General features: G+C 25.7%; 1 protein-coding gene across 1 annotated transcript in view; it reads right to left on the reverse strand.

Annotated features, from left to right (window-relative positions):
- Nucleotides 1-585: 585 nt before the first annotated feature.
- Nucleotides 586-17,779, reverse strand: part of LOC135929936 (abnormal spindle-like microcephaly-associated protein homolog) — a 52,906-nt gene continuing 35,712 nt past the window's right edge. Inside the window, exons 5-6 of the mRNA XM_065466687.1 lie at nt 8,824-8,967; nt 586-781 (exon numbers count right to left, since the gene is read on the reverse strand). Coding sequence (XP_065322759.1) covers nt 677-781; nt 8,824-8,967 — 249 coding nt within the window. The 3' untranslated portion in view covers nt 586-676. The remainder of the gene's footprint in view (nt 782-8,823; nt 8,968-17,779) is intronic.

The raw sequence follows: 17,779 nt of genomic DNA on the forward strand, positions 1-17,779 counted from the left end.
ATCATGGTAAACATCTTAATCCTTCATTTAGTAAGTTATCCTACTTCTCGTACAAGTTTCCTTAATCCCTTTGCTGATAATCACAACATCTCCATAGTGATTATTACGCAATGAACCACCTCCATATCCTGTCTCTTTTTATCTCGTTTGCTGGATGCCTTTTTGAATTCTTGATCGCTACCGATCTCTTTGTACTTAATTTTGCTACTAAACCTATTAATCGCCCTCCGTCTTTGTTTTCTACTATTTCTTATAGCAACATTATTTTTCCTCTATTGTTTTTGAGATGTCCGAATTCCACCAATTAAACTAAATTATAAAATTTTGAATATGATATTTAAAAACGTGAAAATGGTTCGTTTTTATAAAGTTGAAGTGTATAAAAAGCTTAAAACTTATTTAGAGATTAAAAAATAATTTATCGAAAAGCCAATTAATGTCAGAGCACCACAAATATATTTATAAATATATAACTAGACTTTTATAGGGTCTGGTTTATTTCGTTTAAAAGAATTTGGTTTGCTTCTACTATCATTTTATGATTAGCTTTCAATCACAAGTCATTAAAAGCATACTTTTTCCATCTTTATTTCATTTATTTTTATTTTGATATAAGAAATATTATTTTACATAATGTGCGATAAGCAAATATTTGCATAACATAATTAATTATAATTCAATTATTAACATTAGCTAGTTCCTTTCGTGTCTTGTATCCTTTAAATACTGCTTGTATTTTAGTGGCAGCCTGGTCAGGATTCATACTGATTTCTTTGTTTTCCTTTATTTATTACAAAAAATTATATAACATTTAGTATAAATATATTCAAAATCGCTAAGTTACACAGAGGCATTTTTACCAAATAATTTAGGAGTATAAATTTAAAAATTAAATCGAGAATTGTATAACTGAATTCTTGATTTCATAAATACTAACATTCAATAAAGATAAAGATTAAAACTTAAATTAATTTATTATATTAAAAATATTATATATTTATATCTATAATATATATAAAAGCCTTGTCACACTGTCACAGTCACAGTGTCACAATTTATAATATATATTTAAAAAATCGTTAATTTTGAAAAGCGTCTGTGCCCTAATCGGCAAGAGACTCGTTTACAAATATAAAGGCATTGGGTTTGAATCCCAGCAAATAAAAATTTTCTTAATCCAACTTGGTATTTTTTTTAACCCAACTTGGTGGTTCCGTCCTTTGGGATGGGCAATAACTAAATTCCCATTGGGCTTGAAAATATTGTCATTTGCAGACCTCTGGTGGTAAATGCATGGGAAAATAAAAGTGGCAGACACATATCATTTAGAAATGGATTCTTTGGCAGAGGTAAAATCCATTATGATCTGCTGTTTCCGATGTCATCCTGGCTAGAGGTCTGCAATGGGCAGGTTTTGGTGCATCTTCCTGCTCATTTATTTAAAGATTTTGTTTAATTTGCCTGTCCAATGTTATTGGTTGATTTGGTTCTTTATGTATTATTTTAATGTTTTTTTACATAAACTTATAAATTATGAAATAAAAAAATAATATTTAATTATATCATCTATAATCTATAATCTATAATCTATAATTCTATCTATCTATAATCTTCTATATATAATATGATCTATCTATTTAAATAATCTATCTATAATATATATAAAACCCCTCTCTATAATATATATTTAAAAAATCGTTAATTTTAAAAACATCTATGGCCTAATCGGCAAGAACGTCGTTTACAACTCTGATGGCTTTGGGTTCGAATCCCAGCAAAGATCATTTTTTTCTTAATACAACTTATATTTTTTTTCTTCTTAATCCAACTTGGTGGTTCCGTCCTTTGGGATAATTTTTAGGCCCATCCCGGGTATATTTAAAATAATTAAAATATGGCCTAACCCCTGTACCTGTATCAAAATTTATTATTTTATAATCAAGATCATCATGAAGAATGGATCCATATCATGAGAAGATGCAAACTTATTCAAAACTCTGTGGATAACAATTTAAAAAGGAGTGCTTTGTGGCTCAGCCCGTGTGTTTTTTTTAAAAAAATTTCGGGCCCGGCCCGAGTATATTTAAAAAAAATTAAAATACGGTCCGGCCCGGGGGTCGGGTCTGCAAGTCTCTGAAAAACCAACCTAAGAAGTACAACTTCTGAAAGTAGATTGAATGGTTTGATTCATTTGAATATTCATAGGCATTTAACGCCGCAAGGATGAGATAATTGAAAAATTAGCACAATCCCAATGAAGATTGGATTTTACATTATAAATACAAAATACAATTATTCCTAAGAAACCTTTTGTGTATTAATTTATATTTCCAAAATTTAAATTTTTTCTTTATATATAATTTTAAAGGTTCAAAAAATTCAAATTTCTATTTTGGGTCATTTAAGTGATTCATATGGTGATTATATTCACTTTATATTTTATAATTCTCATTTATTTTTTAGTTTTTCAATGCCGCCAATTATATCCGTTTATATTTTTTAATTCACATTTATTTTATAGTTTTTTATATGCCGGTTTATATATATAATTTTTTTATAATTCACATTAATTTAAAATTGTGTATTAGAAATAGTTATTAGTCCTAATAAATTTATCCTTAATATTTTTGAATAACAATAATATTTCTTAAAAAATTTTATTATCCCCCCCCCCCCAGACCAAATTCCTGCGCACACGCCTTGTATGTCATGTCAAGAGGTGGATTTTGGATATAATACAAATGGCATGTGAAGCTATTTTGCTTTATCACTTAACATTATATCCTAATTGATATGTATACTTAATAAGTTAAGACCCGACCTTGGGCATTGACCCGTGGCAATTATGTTTGCTAATAATCTTCTAAATAGCCCATTGCAATGGGGTGGATACCACCATAGTGTTTGTGAGATAATCAGGTTTGCTCCCAAAATTGATTCGAATCTTTGATGGCAGGTCTTTTATAAATGAGTATTTAGGAAGGTTTTAAAGCATTTAAATGATTCTGATGAATGTAGATTTTATACGAAGTGGGAGGGCAAAAACCATAGCATCTGGATGTGGAAAATTTGTTAAAAGAATTGATAAATATCATAATTCACAAATCATATTTTTTTTATTCCATATTTTTCTTAATAATTTGGCCTTTTCTCTATAAATTTATAGAAATCTTGGAAGAATGAATACGGATAATCTATTCCTTTCATTTAACTATTCTGATTCTTTATCGTCAAATGAAAGTAACATTTACAGTAATAATATGATTTGTTGTAACACATTTTCATAATGTGAAAAAACATTCTTATATAGTTAAATAACTTTCCATAATTATTGTAAAAAACATTTTGATATAAATTTAAAAAATTTTTTTTTAAAGTTTTAAACTTTAATGAAGACTAACATCAAAGTTATGAATCAAATAGTTTTTTTTGGACACAAGTTTAAGTGGAAAAATGAGAATTCAAAAAATTTTTTTTATAAAGTTCTTAAACTTTAATTAAGACTAAGGTCAAAGTTATGAATCGAATATAGTTTTTTTTATTTTTTGGACATAAGTTTAAGTGGAAAAATTAGAATTTTAAAAGATATTATATAAAAAAAATTTTCTAAGATTTTTACAATACCTTTTTTAAATTTAAAGCATTATTCTAGTTATCCAAAGAATAAAAATCAGGATAAAATTTGAATAATTTCTTAAATAAACATGAGTGAAAACTCGAATTTAGGGTTTTCAGATAATTCTTATTTGTTTAGAATTTTTTATGATCAATTCGAAACACCAAAATAAAAAAAAATAATTTATTATTTATTTATTCTTTGTAAATAAAATATTACACAATATAAATCAATTACAAATTCAATCATTTAAAGGAATGCATCGAATTCCCTCTTCAATAAACTTTATGGTGTGAGAATAAAAATTTGAAAAATTATATGTAAAATAATTGCCTAAAATACTCGTAATAATTGAAATAACTTCATTTCGGTTATTGGGTTTAGGAGAATTTGATCTATATTGAATTTTAATTACTCCGAAAAAATTTTCTATCGGATTTAATTGCGGCGAATAGGGTGGCAAAAATATGATATTTGGATAATTCTCACTAATTATCCTCGCTCGATGTATAGGAGCATTATCCATTATAAGTAATGAATTTGAAGGTAAAAGTGCGAATAATTCATCCAGGTATGCCTTGAATTTTATCGCAGTAAAAGCCCCATCTATTATTGTGAATTTTTTCAATCAACTTATTCCTATTGTGCATAGGTTACTGGAAGTTTTTAAAAATATAATTTTTTCTCAAAATTTTCTTTCAAGTTTTTAAAAGTTTTTTTAAAAAAGGATGTATTTTTCTCAACAAGTTTTTACAATAATTACGGAAAGTTAAATTGAAGTGTCGGGGCCTCCGTTATGGGTAGAATGGTTGGTGGCACATCTCGATGAAATTTAAAAATACATATAAGTTCCTAGACATAAATTATTTTTAAAGCGATTCATGTTTTTTATTAACATTAAAATGGCGTCTGGAAGACCAGGCTTTTTTTTATGAATTATGCAAAAAAATAATTATATAAATTATGATCTTTTGTTTGAAAATAAATAAAAAAATTAAAACATGCCTAGAAAATACTTTAAAAAAAACGTCCCAAGACGGAATAATAACTCATGATTTTTTTAAAAAAAAGAAAAAGGATACTCATATTGAGATTTAAGGAAACTAAAATTGCCTCGGAACACATGGTTGATTGTAAAATTTTAAAAGTGGATCCATAATTCCAATTGATTTAAGAATTTTTTTAAACTAAAATCTTAAAAAAATGATAGCCTGAGGGTGGATGAGAATCTGAAAAGTCGTAATACTTTTTAATTTTTGACCTTTCGGCTTTATAAACAGGGATAATTGAACGTGTTCCACAAGATTTATAATTAGCCAATTATAAAGTTAATAGCTCTGCGGCGACTAAACCGCCTTAGATATAAACAACTTATACCATGACTGCCCTGAATACAAAAAAAATATATTTGAATCAAGACTAATTGGGGTATGTTAGTTCATAAGGGAAGGATGAGAGGGGGACTTTATAAAATTTCTAAAGATCTTTTTAATCCATATCTATCTCTGAGGGGTTTCGGTTGGGTCAGTTATATTTCTTATGTATCATATTTTATAAATCATATGTTTATAATAATATTGGCATTTTCCCTCCAATTTGCAATTTTTGTTACAGGGATTTTACTTCCCTTTTACCAATTTAAAGAAATTCTTGCCCCTATAATTTTCTATAGGAATTGAAATGAAATTATGGAATATAAACGTTATAAAAAAATATGCTATAATATTATATTTATATAAAATGTGAATAATTATAATATGATTTAAAATAACTCTCATATATTATGACACTATAAAAAATATAACAAATATTTAGAAATATTTTATGACCATATGTTTAAAAATTAATGTTTTCCCTCTTATAACCCTTTCATGCTACAGGGTTGCCATATCTCCCCCCATCAGGGGGAGACTCCGGCAATTTTTTGGTTTACACGTAGACATCTCACTTCTGCAAACCGCAATTGGAAACCTATCGCAATTTTTTAAGTTTTTCCACAAATTTTTTTTAGCATTAACGTTTTTTATATATAAATAATAATTTTGAGAGAGAGTAATTGATTATTTTTATATTTTTAAAATAAATTTTAAATATTTATTCGAAAAACATGTTTAGTTTGTAAATATCTTCCTATCCTGTTTTATTTTTATCCAATAATAAATACTTGGATCTATTCATAACAATTGAAGGATCACTAATGGATGGTTTGCGCAAATAACATCCTTTCATTCATATAAGTCAGTACAGTAAAGTATATCAACAGATTGCATGCAATACAAAAATATTCTATAAAAATAATAAATACTACAGATGCAACTACAGAATCGTATACACCTATCATGTAGTTCAACATTCACAGAGCTATATATCATCACAATGTGGGTTGAATATTTCCCCGTAATATTTAACTACTCCAATATAAGTGCAAACTTTAACACAAAAATGATGGTAAAAATTATCTGAAATTTTGAATCATATTTTTAAATTTAAAAATTTCCCTAAATAAAGGATATAAAATTCAGAAATTTCTAATCCACATAGATACCTTATCCCAATATAACATATATATTATCTCTAAAATAATGTATGGCATAATAAAAATATAAACCATATTAAAGTAAAATTGACACGAACCAGAAAGGAAAGTCTAAAAAATATTTGAAGGACACAGCTGAGTAAGAAAATGAAATCTTTTATTTTAAAAAAATCAGATTATTTTAATTAAACATTTTTTTAAAGAAATTAACGTATTACCCGAACATGTTCGTCATAGTGAATGCTCACGTTCAAAATTCGTATAAATAAAATGAACGCCGTTAACCATGTTTTTTCAAAAAATTAAATTTATTTACATTAAACGCTCGTTTAGAAACACTAAAAATACCGATATGCTCAACTACCTCAGGTTAGGAATCAAGTATATTAATATAACATATAAACACAAATGGGGTTTTATGTATGATAAAAAGTATTCTATCAAAATAAATTTTCCAAGAAATTATAATATACTGAATTATGTATCTAGAAATTTTGCCAAATAATGGCAATTAAAAAAAATTACATAAAATTATTATCATTTTAATTTGACCAACATCTAACTTTTTATATAGAATAATAGTATTGGTTCCTTAGCAAAAACCAAAATTGATGAAAGGTACATTTTGATGACTTAATAATTTTCTACAATTAATTGATTAAATTGTGATAAAGATGGAAAATGTTTTCAGGATATTTTGCGTCAAAATATTGTAAAATGTAAGATAGAAGAAAAGCAGAGCGCGCGAAAATTAAAAAAAAGGAAGATGTTTTTCAAAATCTTCTCTTTGGATTATTATAAATTATTATGATTAAATAAGACAAGGCAAGAATATTAGAAAATTTATATTTCTCTAATTAATAGATAAACAATTTTCATAAGTCAATCAAAATATGTGATCCACCAAGGTTACTTAATCTAAACTAAAGTTTTGGAGGGTCATCTTATTAGGACCTAACCCTCCATTCATAATTTTTTGATCAAAATTATAAAAGAAAAGTTTTAAAAAATAAATTAAGAGGAGGAAATGTTTACTATTCATTTTCATATCATATTTTGTAATAATTATAATAAAATAGATAAACATCATTAAATTATTAAGTTATAGCTGAATATTTAAATTTAATGCATAATATTAAAATAGAGGTTAAGATAAATATTTTGAATTTGAGATTTATTCCCTATGAGCTTTTAAATTTGCGACATAGAAGGCTTGGCCTATGGGCGGGTTCAAACCGGAAAATATTGCAGGTTTCTAATTTAGACAATTTAGTTTAGATGACTGACATTCATATTACCAGTATTCAGGCCGAGCGTCCATTAATCTAAAAGGATTAAAAAGCTTTTTAAAAAGCACAATGATAGAAGGTTTTTCCACTAATGAGCATCTATCGGAATTATGAATTTAAAGCTGATAATATGATTAGAATTTTTATAAAAATAAATCCTCCTTAATTACCATCTCCCCCCTTAAAAAAAATAGATATGGACATGTATTTAAAAAGTATTATAATATGCTGAAGCAAGTGCTAAACCTTCAATCTTAATATGATAAATCCATATTTTCAAATCAAAAACGAATCCGGAGAAGAGAACCCGGGTTTTTGTAAAACTAAGCAACCCTTGATTAAAAAAACCGAACCACCTCAATTTTTTATAAACCAGAGTTCGAAATAGTTGAGCATACATTCATATATTAGGAAATAAAAATAATTATATATTTATTTAGGCAAGACTTCAGGAATTTTTTTTACATTTTTGATTTAATTATGATAAATTATTTAAATTATTAAGCACATATTCATCTATACCAGTTATTTACTTTAAAATTATTGTCAATTTAAAAGATTATTGAAATGATTGTGAATAATTCAACGCATAGACGTATCCAGGATTTTGCTAAGGGGGTAGGGGGTAAACACTGTTAGGTGGGGTTTTCCTCCTCAAATTTTATTGGAGGTCTTTAGGTCCAAATATTGTAGGGCTTTTTTTTGTATTTTTATAAAAATAATTTTGTGTTTTCACTTTTTTTAATAAAAATGCTTTTTAAAAATTTTGAATTATAGCCAATTAAAAATTATTAACTTTTACTAATTTTTCTTTCAAATTTTTATTTATAGTTAGATATTGTATATATTTGGGAGAGGGAAGTGGGGGATGTAAAGGGGGAATAATTTTTATTAGCTTAAAATGATATTTACGAAAACATGCAAATTTTTACAATGGGGAGGGGGTATTACCTCTGCTTGATTACGCGCCTGCTTCAAAGTAAAAGATAATAATAAGACATTTCCGAATTGGAGTGAATTACTTCCACTCAAAATTAAACGATAAAAAATTACATAAAAGTTTTAGATTAAATTTTTATATATTTATATTACAGCTAATAAGAGTAAATAATTTTTTTTTTAATGATACATGACTTGTTTATGTTTCGTATTTTGTTTTTTACCTATATCAAAATAATAATTTAAAATGTATATTTTTTATATTTATAAATATTCCCTAATCCAAATTGAACGTTTAAAATTTTAGGCTGAACAGAATCAGAACAGAACGCATTTAATTCCTTAGCCATGAACCGAATCTATTATAAATAAAGGTTCAGAACAAAACCAATTTAATTCTTTAGTCGTGAACCGAATCTATTAATCAAATAAAGGTTAATAACCTTATTAGAGTTAGATAGTAGTCTGTAATCTTTTCGGACCTTGTGACCTTTATATAAGGCCTGGATTCTGATAGCAGCTAAGTTGGGATCGAGAGAGGTTATAGGTTTTTCGTTGTTTTCTATTTCTTCATAGGATTCCATATGCTAAAAATTAAAATAATTAGCTAAATTAGGAAAATAAAGTTTAAATTTTTTTATAAATAACTACAGTGCAATGAGTTCATCGAGCCTTAATTTAATTGTTCTAAGATATTTTTACAAATTTTTTTCTAAATAAAATAAATGACTTTAATACACCTAAATAATAAAAGCCAGCATGCCTTAACGATGACATTGAATGTATAACTAAAATGGTAAGAATTTTAAAATTAATATTAAAGATAGCAAATCATATAACTAGTATTCAAATGATTATCTAAATAATTAATTAGCTATATTTAACTCTTTATTAATTATTCTACTTAACTGGGTTAAATACAGGTATTAATTGAATTCGATTATTATATTCATTTATATGTCATATTATAAAATTTAATATTGCTTTAGCTTATATTTTCTTTATTTAAAAATAAATGAAGTGCATTTTGTCAAAAAAATGTAGCTTTTTTCCATTCTTAAAACCAACATATCTTAGCGAGTAAATGGTGTTGGGAAGTAAAATTTCATTTTTTATTTGCAAAATTTAAAAGAAATATGTTGGGTCGGATTTTAGTTTATTTATTTTTGGAATCCCCATAAAATTTGCAGTTATGAATAGATATATTTTATTTTTAAAAATTAATATAAAAATTACTATATTTTCTTAAAATTTTAAAATATTATTGAAATTTAAAAAGTATATATCCTTTTGTTTATAAAGATTAAATTGTTTAAGAATGAAGGTTAAAAAGATTTTTAAATTATCATTAGAATGAGGATTTTAATCTTATTATTAAGAATTTTATCTCGAAAGATGTAATTAATTGATAAATTTAATATTTCATCATCATGTGCACTTTTTCCATGCGCAGTGACTGAAAGGTACTGTTAAACATATTTTAAATTATAAAATTATTCATACGACCTTTTGTATTTTTTCTTTCTTTTTCTTTTTCTTTTTGTAAAATATATTATAACCTTATTGTACTTTTCTTTCTATATATGCTAAAATAACTTTTCTTAATATAACCTTAAAATATACACATGTAAATATTGTTGAAATAATAATATATTATATAGTTATAAAAAGATATAATAATTTTTGAGAGAGAAATAAAGATAATAAAATATAACTATCGCCTTCCGTGAAAATATCAGGTACCATTCTCTGGAATGCCAATATCTCTCACCTAATGACATATATTTGGAAATTTTTTTGATTTTTGTAATGAGCCGCCGACCCGACAGAAAAATAAAAAAATTGGGGATATCGCGTAGAATTTGAAATTTTCAAGATGTCTGAAAAAGTGCAATGCTTTTGTATTATGTTGCAAGCAATCCGAAATCTTAACAAACGATAGTATGTCTTTATTATAAATAACAAGTGGATGAATTGTTGACTGTGTGTTAGTCCATTGATAACTTTGCCCTGCACATAGAATAACAAGACTATATCTATGCAAAATCACATACAATTAAAAATTCACCGTTTTCTCTTAATCTAATATAATTTTTATAATCTGATTGCCGACTAGATAGAAAAAAGCTTCCATTTTTTCAAGATAAATTTATAATCTCTCTTGACTATTGTTTCCAATAATTAATAAAATCTACCCTGTTAAAATTGAATATTTTCTCAAGTCGCTTTATAATATATTCTGGCCCTGAGCAGTTCTTGCAAGAAATTGTTTGTGGATTACATAAATTTTTGAGTTAAAAGTGTTTGTATGTTGTAAGAGGATATTCATGGTATTTTGTTAAAAGTAGAAAATTTGCACATATATCATTAATGTAAAATTTTGGTGAGAAATACAAACATATGTATTACTACCTCCCACCAATATACAATTTTGCGGCCTTAGACTGATTTAGAAAGTCCTAAAGAAATATTAAAATTTATTTCTCTGAACTGAATATATATTTTTTTTAAATTACCAAGAACTAACATGTTCTCTATTTTTGTTTTTCCATCTTTTATATATGACAATGCATATTTTATGTCAGAAATTTCTATACTAATATCACAGTTGTCGTAGAAAGATTTTATAGCATTAACTATACTTACAACTATACCCGATACTTCTTCCAGATTTCGAATCAGTTGTTGATAAATACTCTTTTCCATAGTAAGTATCTTAACCGTTTTAGCCATATGATAAGATACTTGAAATTCATTTATCTTTCACCAGCTATCTGCATTATTATAATATGATAATTGTGAATTTATCTTTAATATATACTGATATATCATCTGTATTTTATTTTGTACCTTAATTCCTTATTGTCTCCTCAACATTTAAGCTTGTTGCGATGGCTCTTGCAATTTTATCATTTAGGGGCGGGGGTGATATCTTTTTTTAATGGACGATTCTCATATTTCTGTTATTGTTGTATTAATTGATTCAATCATATCGACATCCATGCCAATAGTTTTAGTTAGTTAAAGTTTTATATGGTATCAAGTGCAAATCTTTTTATCAGTATTGAATTTTCTTTAATATTTTTCGGCCATTGATAGTCAGGAATATTAAATGGATTAAAACATCTTGTTCGTTTATTAATACTATGCATGATTAAATTTTTTAAATTTTATTTAGGAAAAAAGAAACTTTTAATTAATATTTTCTTCTAAGGATTACAAAATTTAGTTAGTTTATTAATAGTATACATAATTAAATTTTGTTTCATTTTAATTAGGAAAAGAAATTTTAATAAATATTAAAATTTATATAAAAAATGACGTTGCCTATGAAGACATATAGGCACCACTCTAATTTTTTTTATACTTTTAACAATGATAATAGTTTATCTAAAGTTCTATAAAATCGGTTTTACCCAAATTTCATTTATAAAGATTTTAAATTTTATTATGGGAATAAGAGGTTATCAGTAAATATTCAAATAAATTAACCCATGACCGGAATATTTAAAAATAATTTTTTATTTTTATTTTCTAAAGACAAAAATATTATTATTTTGATACTAGATTTATTATATAAAATTGCGTAATTTTATATCAATCACTCAATTAAGGAATATACACACTCGGTAAAAAAAGGCAATTTTTCATGCTTAGACCTAAGATATCTTCAAAAGTATAAGGTTAGAATGCTAAAACTGGCCGTACCATGATCGGTTTGGTATGGTGTGATGTGATACAAATATTAAAATGTTTTTCTGGAAATTTTCAATCTAAACATTATTTTCAAAATAATTTATAAGTATTTTAATTGAGCCAGTCCTAAAAAGGAATCTAAATACAGATACCGATTCTTTGTGAAAAAAGGATCATAGATATAGATACAAGTCTTATCAAAAATATCAGATAGTAAGGTGTTTGTATCTTTTGCTAAATGAGAGTATCTTAAATACAAGTTTTCATAAAATAATCATTAGCTATTAAATTAGAATAATTAAGTTTTAAAAATATAAAATAATTTATATATAATTTATTAGTGAAGAAAATAACATAAGTGTATAATCAGATTTAAGATTCATTTATTTAAAATTTATATAATAAATATTAATAAAGCTCATTTTATAATAGGAAAGAATATTTACGGTAATTGATAAATATGTCAAATTATAATGTTTAATGATAAGGTAGATTACATAATCAAACATTTTATTAATAATAAGCAAGGAAAATTCTACGTTGAAATATTAATTTACATAGTATTTCAAACATTATTAAATTAATTATTAATGTAAATCACTATTTTTTTAAATAATCAATTTTTTAAATAATTTTTCTATTAAGCCTCTGTTTTTTTGATTAAACATTGTGCCAAATCTGAATAACCTTTCAACTAAGGCAACCATATTATATTTTAAAAAAATTAATGGAAAGTTAATAATTATGTGCTTCTAGTATTTCTAAGATCTTTAGGATAATTTAATACCACTAATGTTATTTGTGTCTAAATTCAGAAATATTTGTTTAACTAAAAAAAAATCATTATTTTCTTGGTTATTCGATTATTATATTAAATAAAATGGTGTGATACTTTGATTATACACTACTAATATATTTAGAGTCACTTTTATCAATACTTTGAATGTATATATTTTTTTATTATCCGACTCAATCCATAAGTTTTAAAGTATGGATGTGAGATGCTGAAATTAAAGGTAAGATATTTTCTAATTCTTAGCTCATTCCACCTTGGATATTATTTAATATAGTAGTTAGACATTTGAACTTATTAAATTTTCAAGTTTACCTAAGTAACTTTGACTACCAATAGTATGGATACATAAAATATACCTCTGCCTTATAATTTGTATAATTTAATTGCTACCGAGGTTAAAACTTTATAATAATCTTAAATATAAGTAATATCCTCATATTTTAAAGTTCGATTATCAGTTTTTTTTTAAATCATAGATTTAAATATTATTAATCGTAATGCTATTCCAAATAATGCGTGAAACTTTCAAATGTTTACCTGCTACCCAGGAATGTAGACGGTGGAGGGGGGATACGAGAGAGAACTGCTTACCATCACTGTTTCTAAAAAAGGTTTGGCTTGCCCCAGCCAGAAATTGTCAAAGAAGTAGGGGGAATAACGATAACCAATCAAGGAAACGTGCGAGTATTATTAAAAATATTGAAAAAGGGGTGAATATTGTTTCACATTTTTTGATCTATTCCGATTTATGCGTTATATTATACTAATATAGTTGTCGTAATTTTTAAAGGGATCATGACTATCCGGGATCTTCACGGGATTTAAAGGGATCCCTTTAAAATTTCAATTTTTTAAAGGATAAAGAACTATACGGTATTATCACGGGGGCATAGATTGACCTCCATTTGAATAAATCATTTGATTAGCTATCGAATGATACCCTATACTAGACATATCTTATATCATAAGGCCAAAAAAAACAAAATTGAAAATTAAAAACGCAACGAAACTCGTGGAAAACGCTTAAAATAAGATTCCTCTTTATCACGATTAAAACGTGATAACCCTAATTTTTTAGTTATCCCTTTAAATCCCGTGAAGATCCCGGATAGTCATGATCCCTTTAAAAATTACGACATAGTTATTTTTAAATAATTATGAAATGCATTGTATAAATTTACCTATTTTGTGTAATATATATAATTTTTGCAATATATATTTCAATTTTTATATAACTTTATTAAGATATAAACTATCAATTGATCCAAATTCTAAGCAAAAAAATTTAGCCTTAATTTTTTGCCCATTTTAGCGTACCCCCTAATTATTTTAGAGTAATAGCGTGTCCCCGCCAAAATTTAAGTACTACAACACTGCTGTTAACACCTTTATCATTTCTGAAGATTTGATTTTATATGGATTCCATAGTTTGTCTATTTTTTCTAGCACTCTCTAATGAATATATTCAAGAGTCTTTAATTTAAATATTGCGGAAAGACTATCTTTGGTAGCAATTAAAGATGAAGTCTGACACACCTGATATGCCTCTGTAAGATTCTTTTGTTCATTTAATCTAAAGAAAAACCTGAAAAATGCTATTATAACCATCATTAGCTTCACTAAATTCGAATAAGGTATTCTCATCAAAATTGTCAAGATAGTTTAATTTTAATCCATATTCAGCAAATGACTTGATAAAATTGGAGACGATTTGTAACTGCAGCAATTAGCTTATCTGAAATCTTGAACCAGATAACTTTCAATAACTCTGGTATTTTATTATAAGAATGTGTTATAGGCATTCTTCTACATACCAAGATTCTTCATTGTCTTTCAGTTTCTCGTGTAGTCTTTGAAGTAAAAACAGACATAATTTTTCCTAAATATATTTGATCCATACATAATTTTTCATAATAATATTTCATCCATAATTCCGATTTCTAATAATATAATTCAAAAAGAAAAGATTCATTAATTCAGATAAATGCAAACAAACAATCAGAACATAAGTGTACATATAAACATAATTGTATCATTTAAATTACTTTAATAAGTTTAGAAATTTTTTTAGACGAGTTGGGTGAACCTTTTATCGGTTTTTTGCTATACAAGCTTGGCATTCAGTTGTTATTTTATATTTTTCTACTTTAATCATTTTAAAAAAATTTTATCTAAAATTTAATGATTTTTGATATTGTAGAAATTATTTCCATAATTTTAATTTCCCTATTTTCTCTTTTCACTACTATAAATTTTAATTATCCTACATATTAAAAAATATTATAAAATGATTCTATTCTATAAAAATATTTTATAATTATTCTATTCTATAAAAATATTATATAATGATGCTATTCTATTCTATTCAATAACACATTAATATACAGGGTAAGTTATTTAAAAACAAAAAATAGAATGAAACAATATGTGTCTTTATTTTTACATAATATTTAAAAAATAAATGAAGATCCATTATTATATAACAAAACAAACACTACAAAAATACATATGGTATAAATTCTAATGTAAATTTTTTGCATTTACAATTTCTATATTACTTAAATTTATAAAATACAATTTAATATTTTTTTCAAATGTTTAATATACGACAAATTTTATCTAGTAACACAAATATTACAAATTCATTTACATCAAATCCTGATTCTGTTTTATCTAGTTCAATACCTAATATATCTGCTACAAATAATTTCTATATTATCAAATCTTACTCTTTAAGTAGGGATTCTATTATCTATCCAACAAATTTAATCTAGGTAATTCTAAAAAGGAAATATAAAAACTGGAATAATGAAAAAATAGATATAGCAAAAAAATTATTATCTGTAGCAGGATATGTCTTTATCGTCTTATAATAAATTAAGACGCGAAACATCCCGAAATCATCGGAGACCCTTTGAAAAATTATGTAATTGAAAAGAGAGGTAGAAAAAAAAGACACCTTCAATATAGAAAGAAAAATAATGGAACTTTTAATGGCAAACATTACATTCACTTTTAAAGATAATATAGAAAATTTACCTCCGAGATTTTCAAAAAATGAAGGAACTATAAGAAAATATAATTAAAAAATAGGATGGTCCAAAAAATATACAGGAAAGGAACCTGATTGGAAGAATTGGGCACAGTCAATATACGCCAAATTTATTGTATAAAAATATTGAATATAGCCAAAGAAAAAATATTTTTCTTAGATGAGACAGGCATAAATCTACATGTTGTACCTGTTTACGCCTGAGCACCATACAACGTTACGCCAACTGTTAAAATCCCACCATCTAAGGGTAAAAATTTAAGTATATGGGAATCGAAGGTGTGATATTTTATCGCATATCGAGGAACCTTATAATTGTCTAATATTTCAAGAATATATGATAGAACTTATTAATATCATACCTAGTGATGCAGTTATTTGGACAATGCATCTATCCATAAAAGCCACCTCATTGATAGTTTTAAAGAGTGAATAGAATATTTGCCACCCTATTTGCTGCAACTAAATCCAATTGAAAATTTCTTTGGGCTATTATAAAACAAATATAGGTCAATCAATCCCCAAATACAAGAATCGAAATCGTTCAAACATCAATTCTTAATGAAATTACTCCTTATGACATTTCAAGTTATTATAATAATAAGATGCATCAATATTTGGAGATGGTTATCGAGGACAACTATTGAATTAAGGTAAATTTATAAAAATATAATTTATATTGAAAATTTTAAAGGAATATACATAAAGAAAAAACGAAAATTAAATATCCAATTTTTTATATTTTAATGTATTTTTAAATCTGTTTTGTCATATATTTGATCGTCATTTATTTTTTGAGTATTATGCAAAAATAAAAAACATATGGTTAAATCTTTTTAATTTTTTGCTTTTATTATATTAACTTACCTTGTAATTAAAATGTATTATACTTTACTATATTATTTTGGTTGGTGTTTTATTTATCTATCTTGATGTTACTGTTTCCCGATATTTTTAAGATATAACAACAGAACAGAGAGATAATATAAAATATATTTATATCTTTTCTGTTCCTGTGTCAAAAAGATACTCAGTATAAGCAAAAGGATCTATCTTAGATACACGTATTCGCGGTAATGCCTAAATCTCGTTGGATTCGAAGGCGGCAATGTATTTTTTTTTGGGGGGGGGGGGGGGGTTATTGTTTTTTGTGGAGGTTTTGCATCCAATGAATATCCTGTTATGTAGACGCTTGATGCTGATATTAAAATAAATATAATATGGTCGCTAACAATGAATAATGATTATATGAATAAGGCTGCATTCATGGTGGCCTGTATTTCGCATACATAAACGTTGCGCAAAAAACAAAATATGGTATTTGAATATATGCGTTTTTGGTTCCGATTTTTTTGTTGCGTAAACGATGCGTATCAAATACAAATCATTTTGTATTTTCGCTGCACAAATGGCTTACGAAAATCCGAATATAATTTTTTTTGATGTTATAATATATATATATTAGAACTTGGTAGATAAAGAATCAATTATCAATTGCGTAAGGTCTCATAAATACCTTGATAAAAGTGTCATGTATAAAAATAATTGGATAAGTCAAATTCTATGTTCACAACCATAGAAAAGATAATAACTTGGAATCTATATTTGATGAAATGAATGGATTATGGTGTCCTACCTAATACCATATTATGTTTATTAATTAAAAATATTAGGATCCTTGGATGAATAAAATTTCATTTACAATAAATAATTCTGAAATTTATGACTCTTCATTAAAGAATGGTGAAATTAATATTTTTATAAACTATGAGTATAAAGATCATTGTATGTTCCTGCAACTTCTTTTACCTCATTTAAAGTAAAAAAGACGCTACACTGATAACTGTAATTTAAT

This window comes from Gordionus sp. m RMFG-2023, chromosome 5 (genome assembly GCF_954871325.1).
Source record: "Gordionus sp. m RMFG-2023 chromosome 5, tfGorSpeb1-WG-v2, whole genome shotgun sequence".
Taxonomy (NCBI): Eukaryota; Metazoa; Nematomorpha; class Gordioida; order Chordodea; family Parachordodidae; genus Gordionus; species Gordionus sp. m RMFG-2023.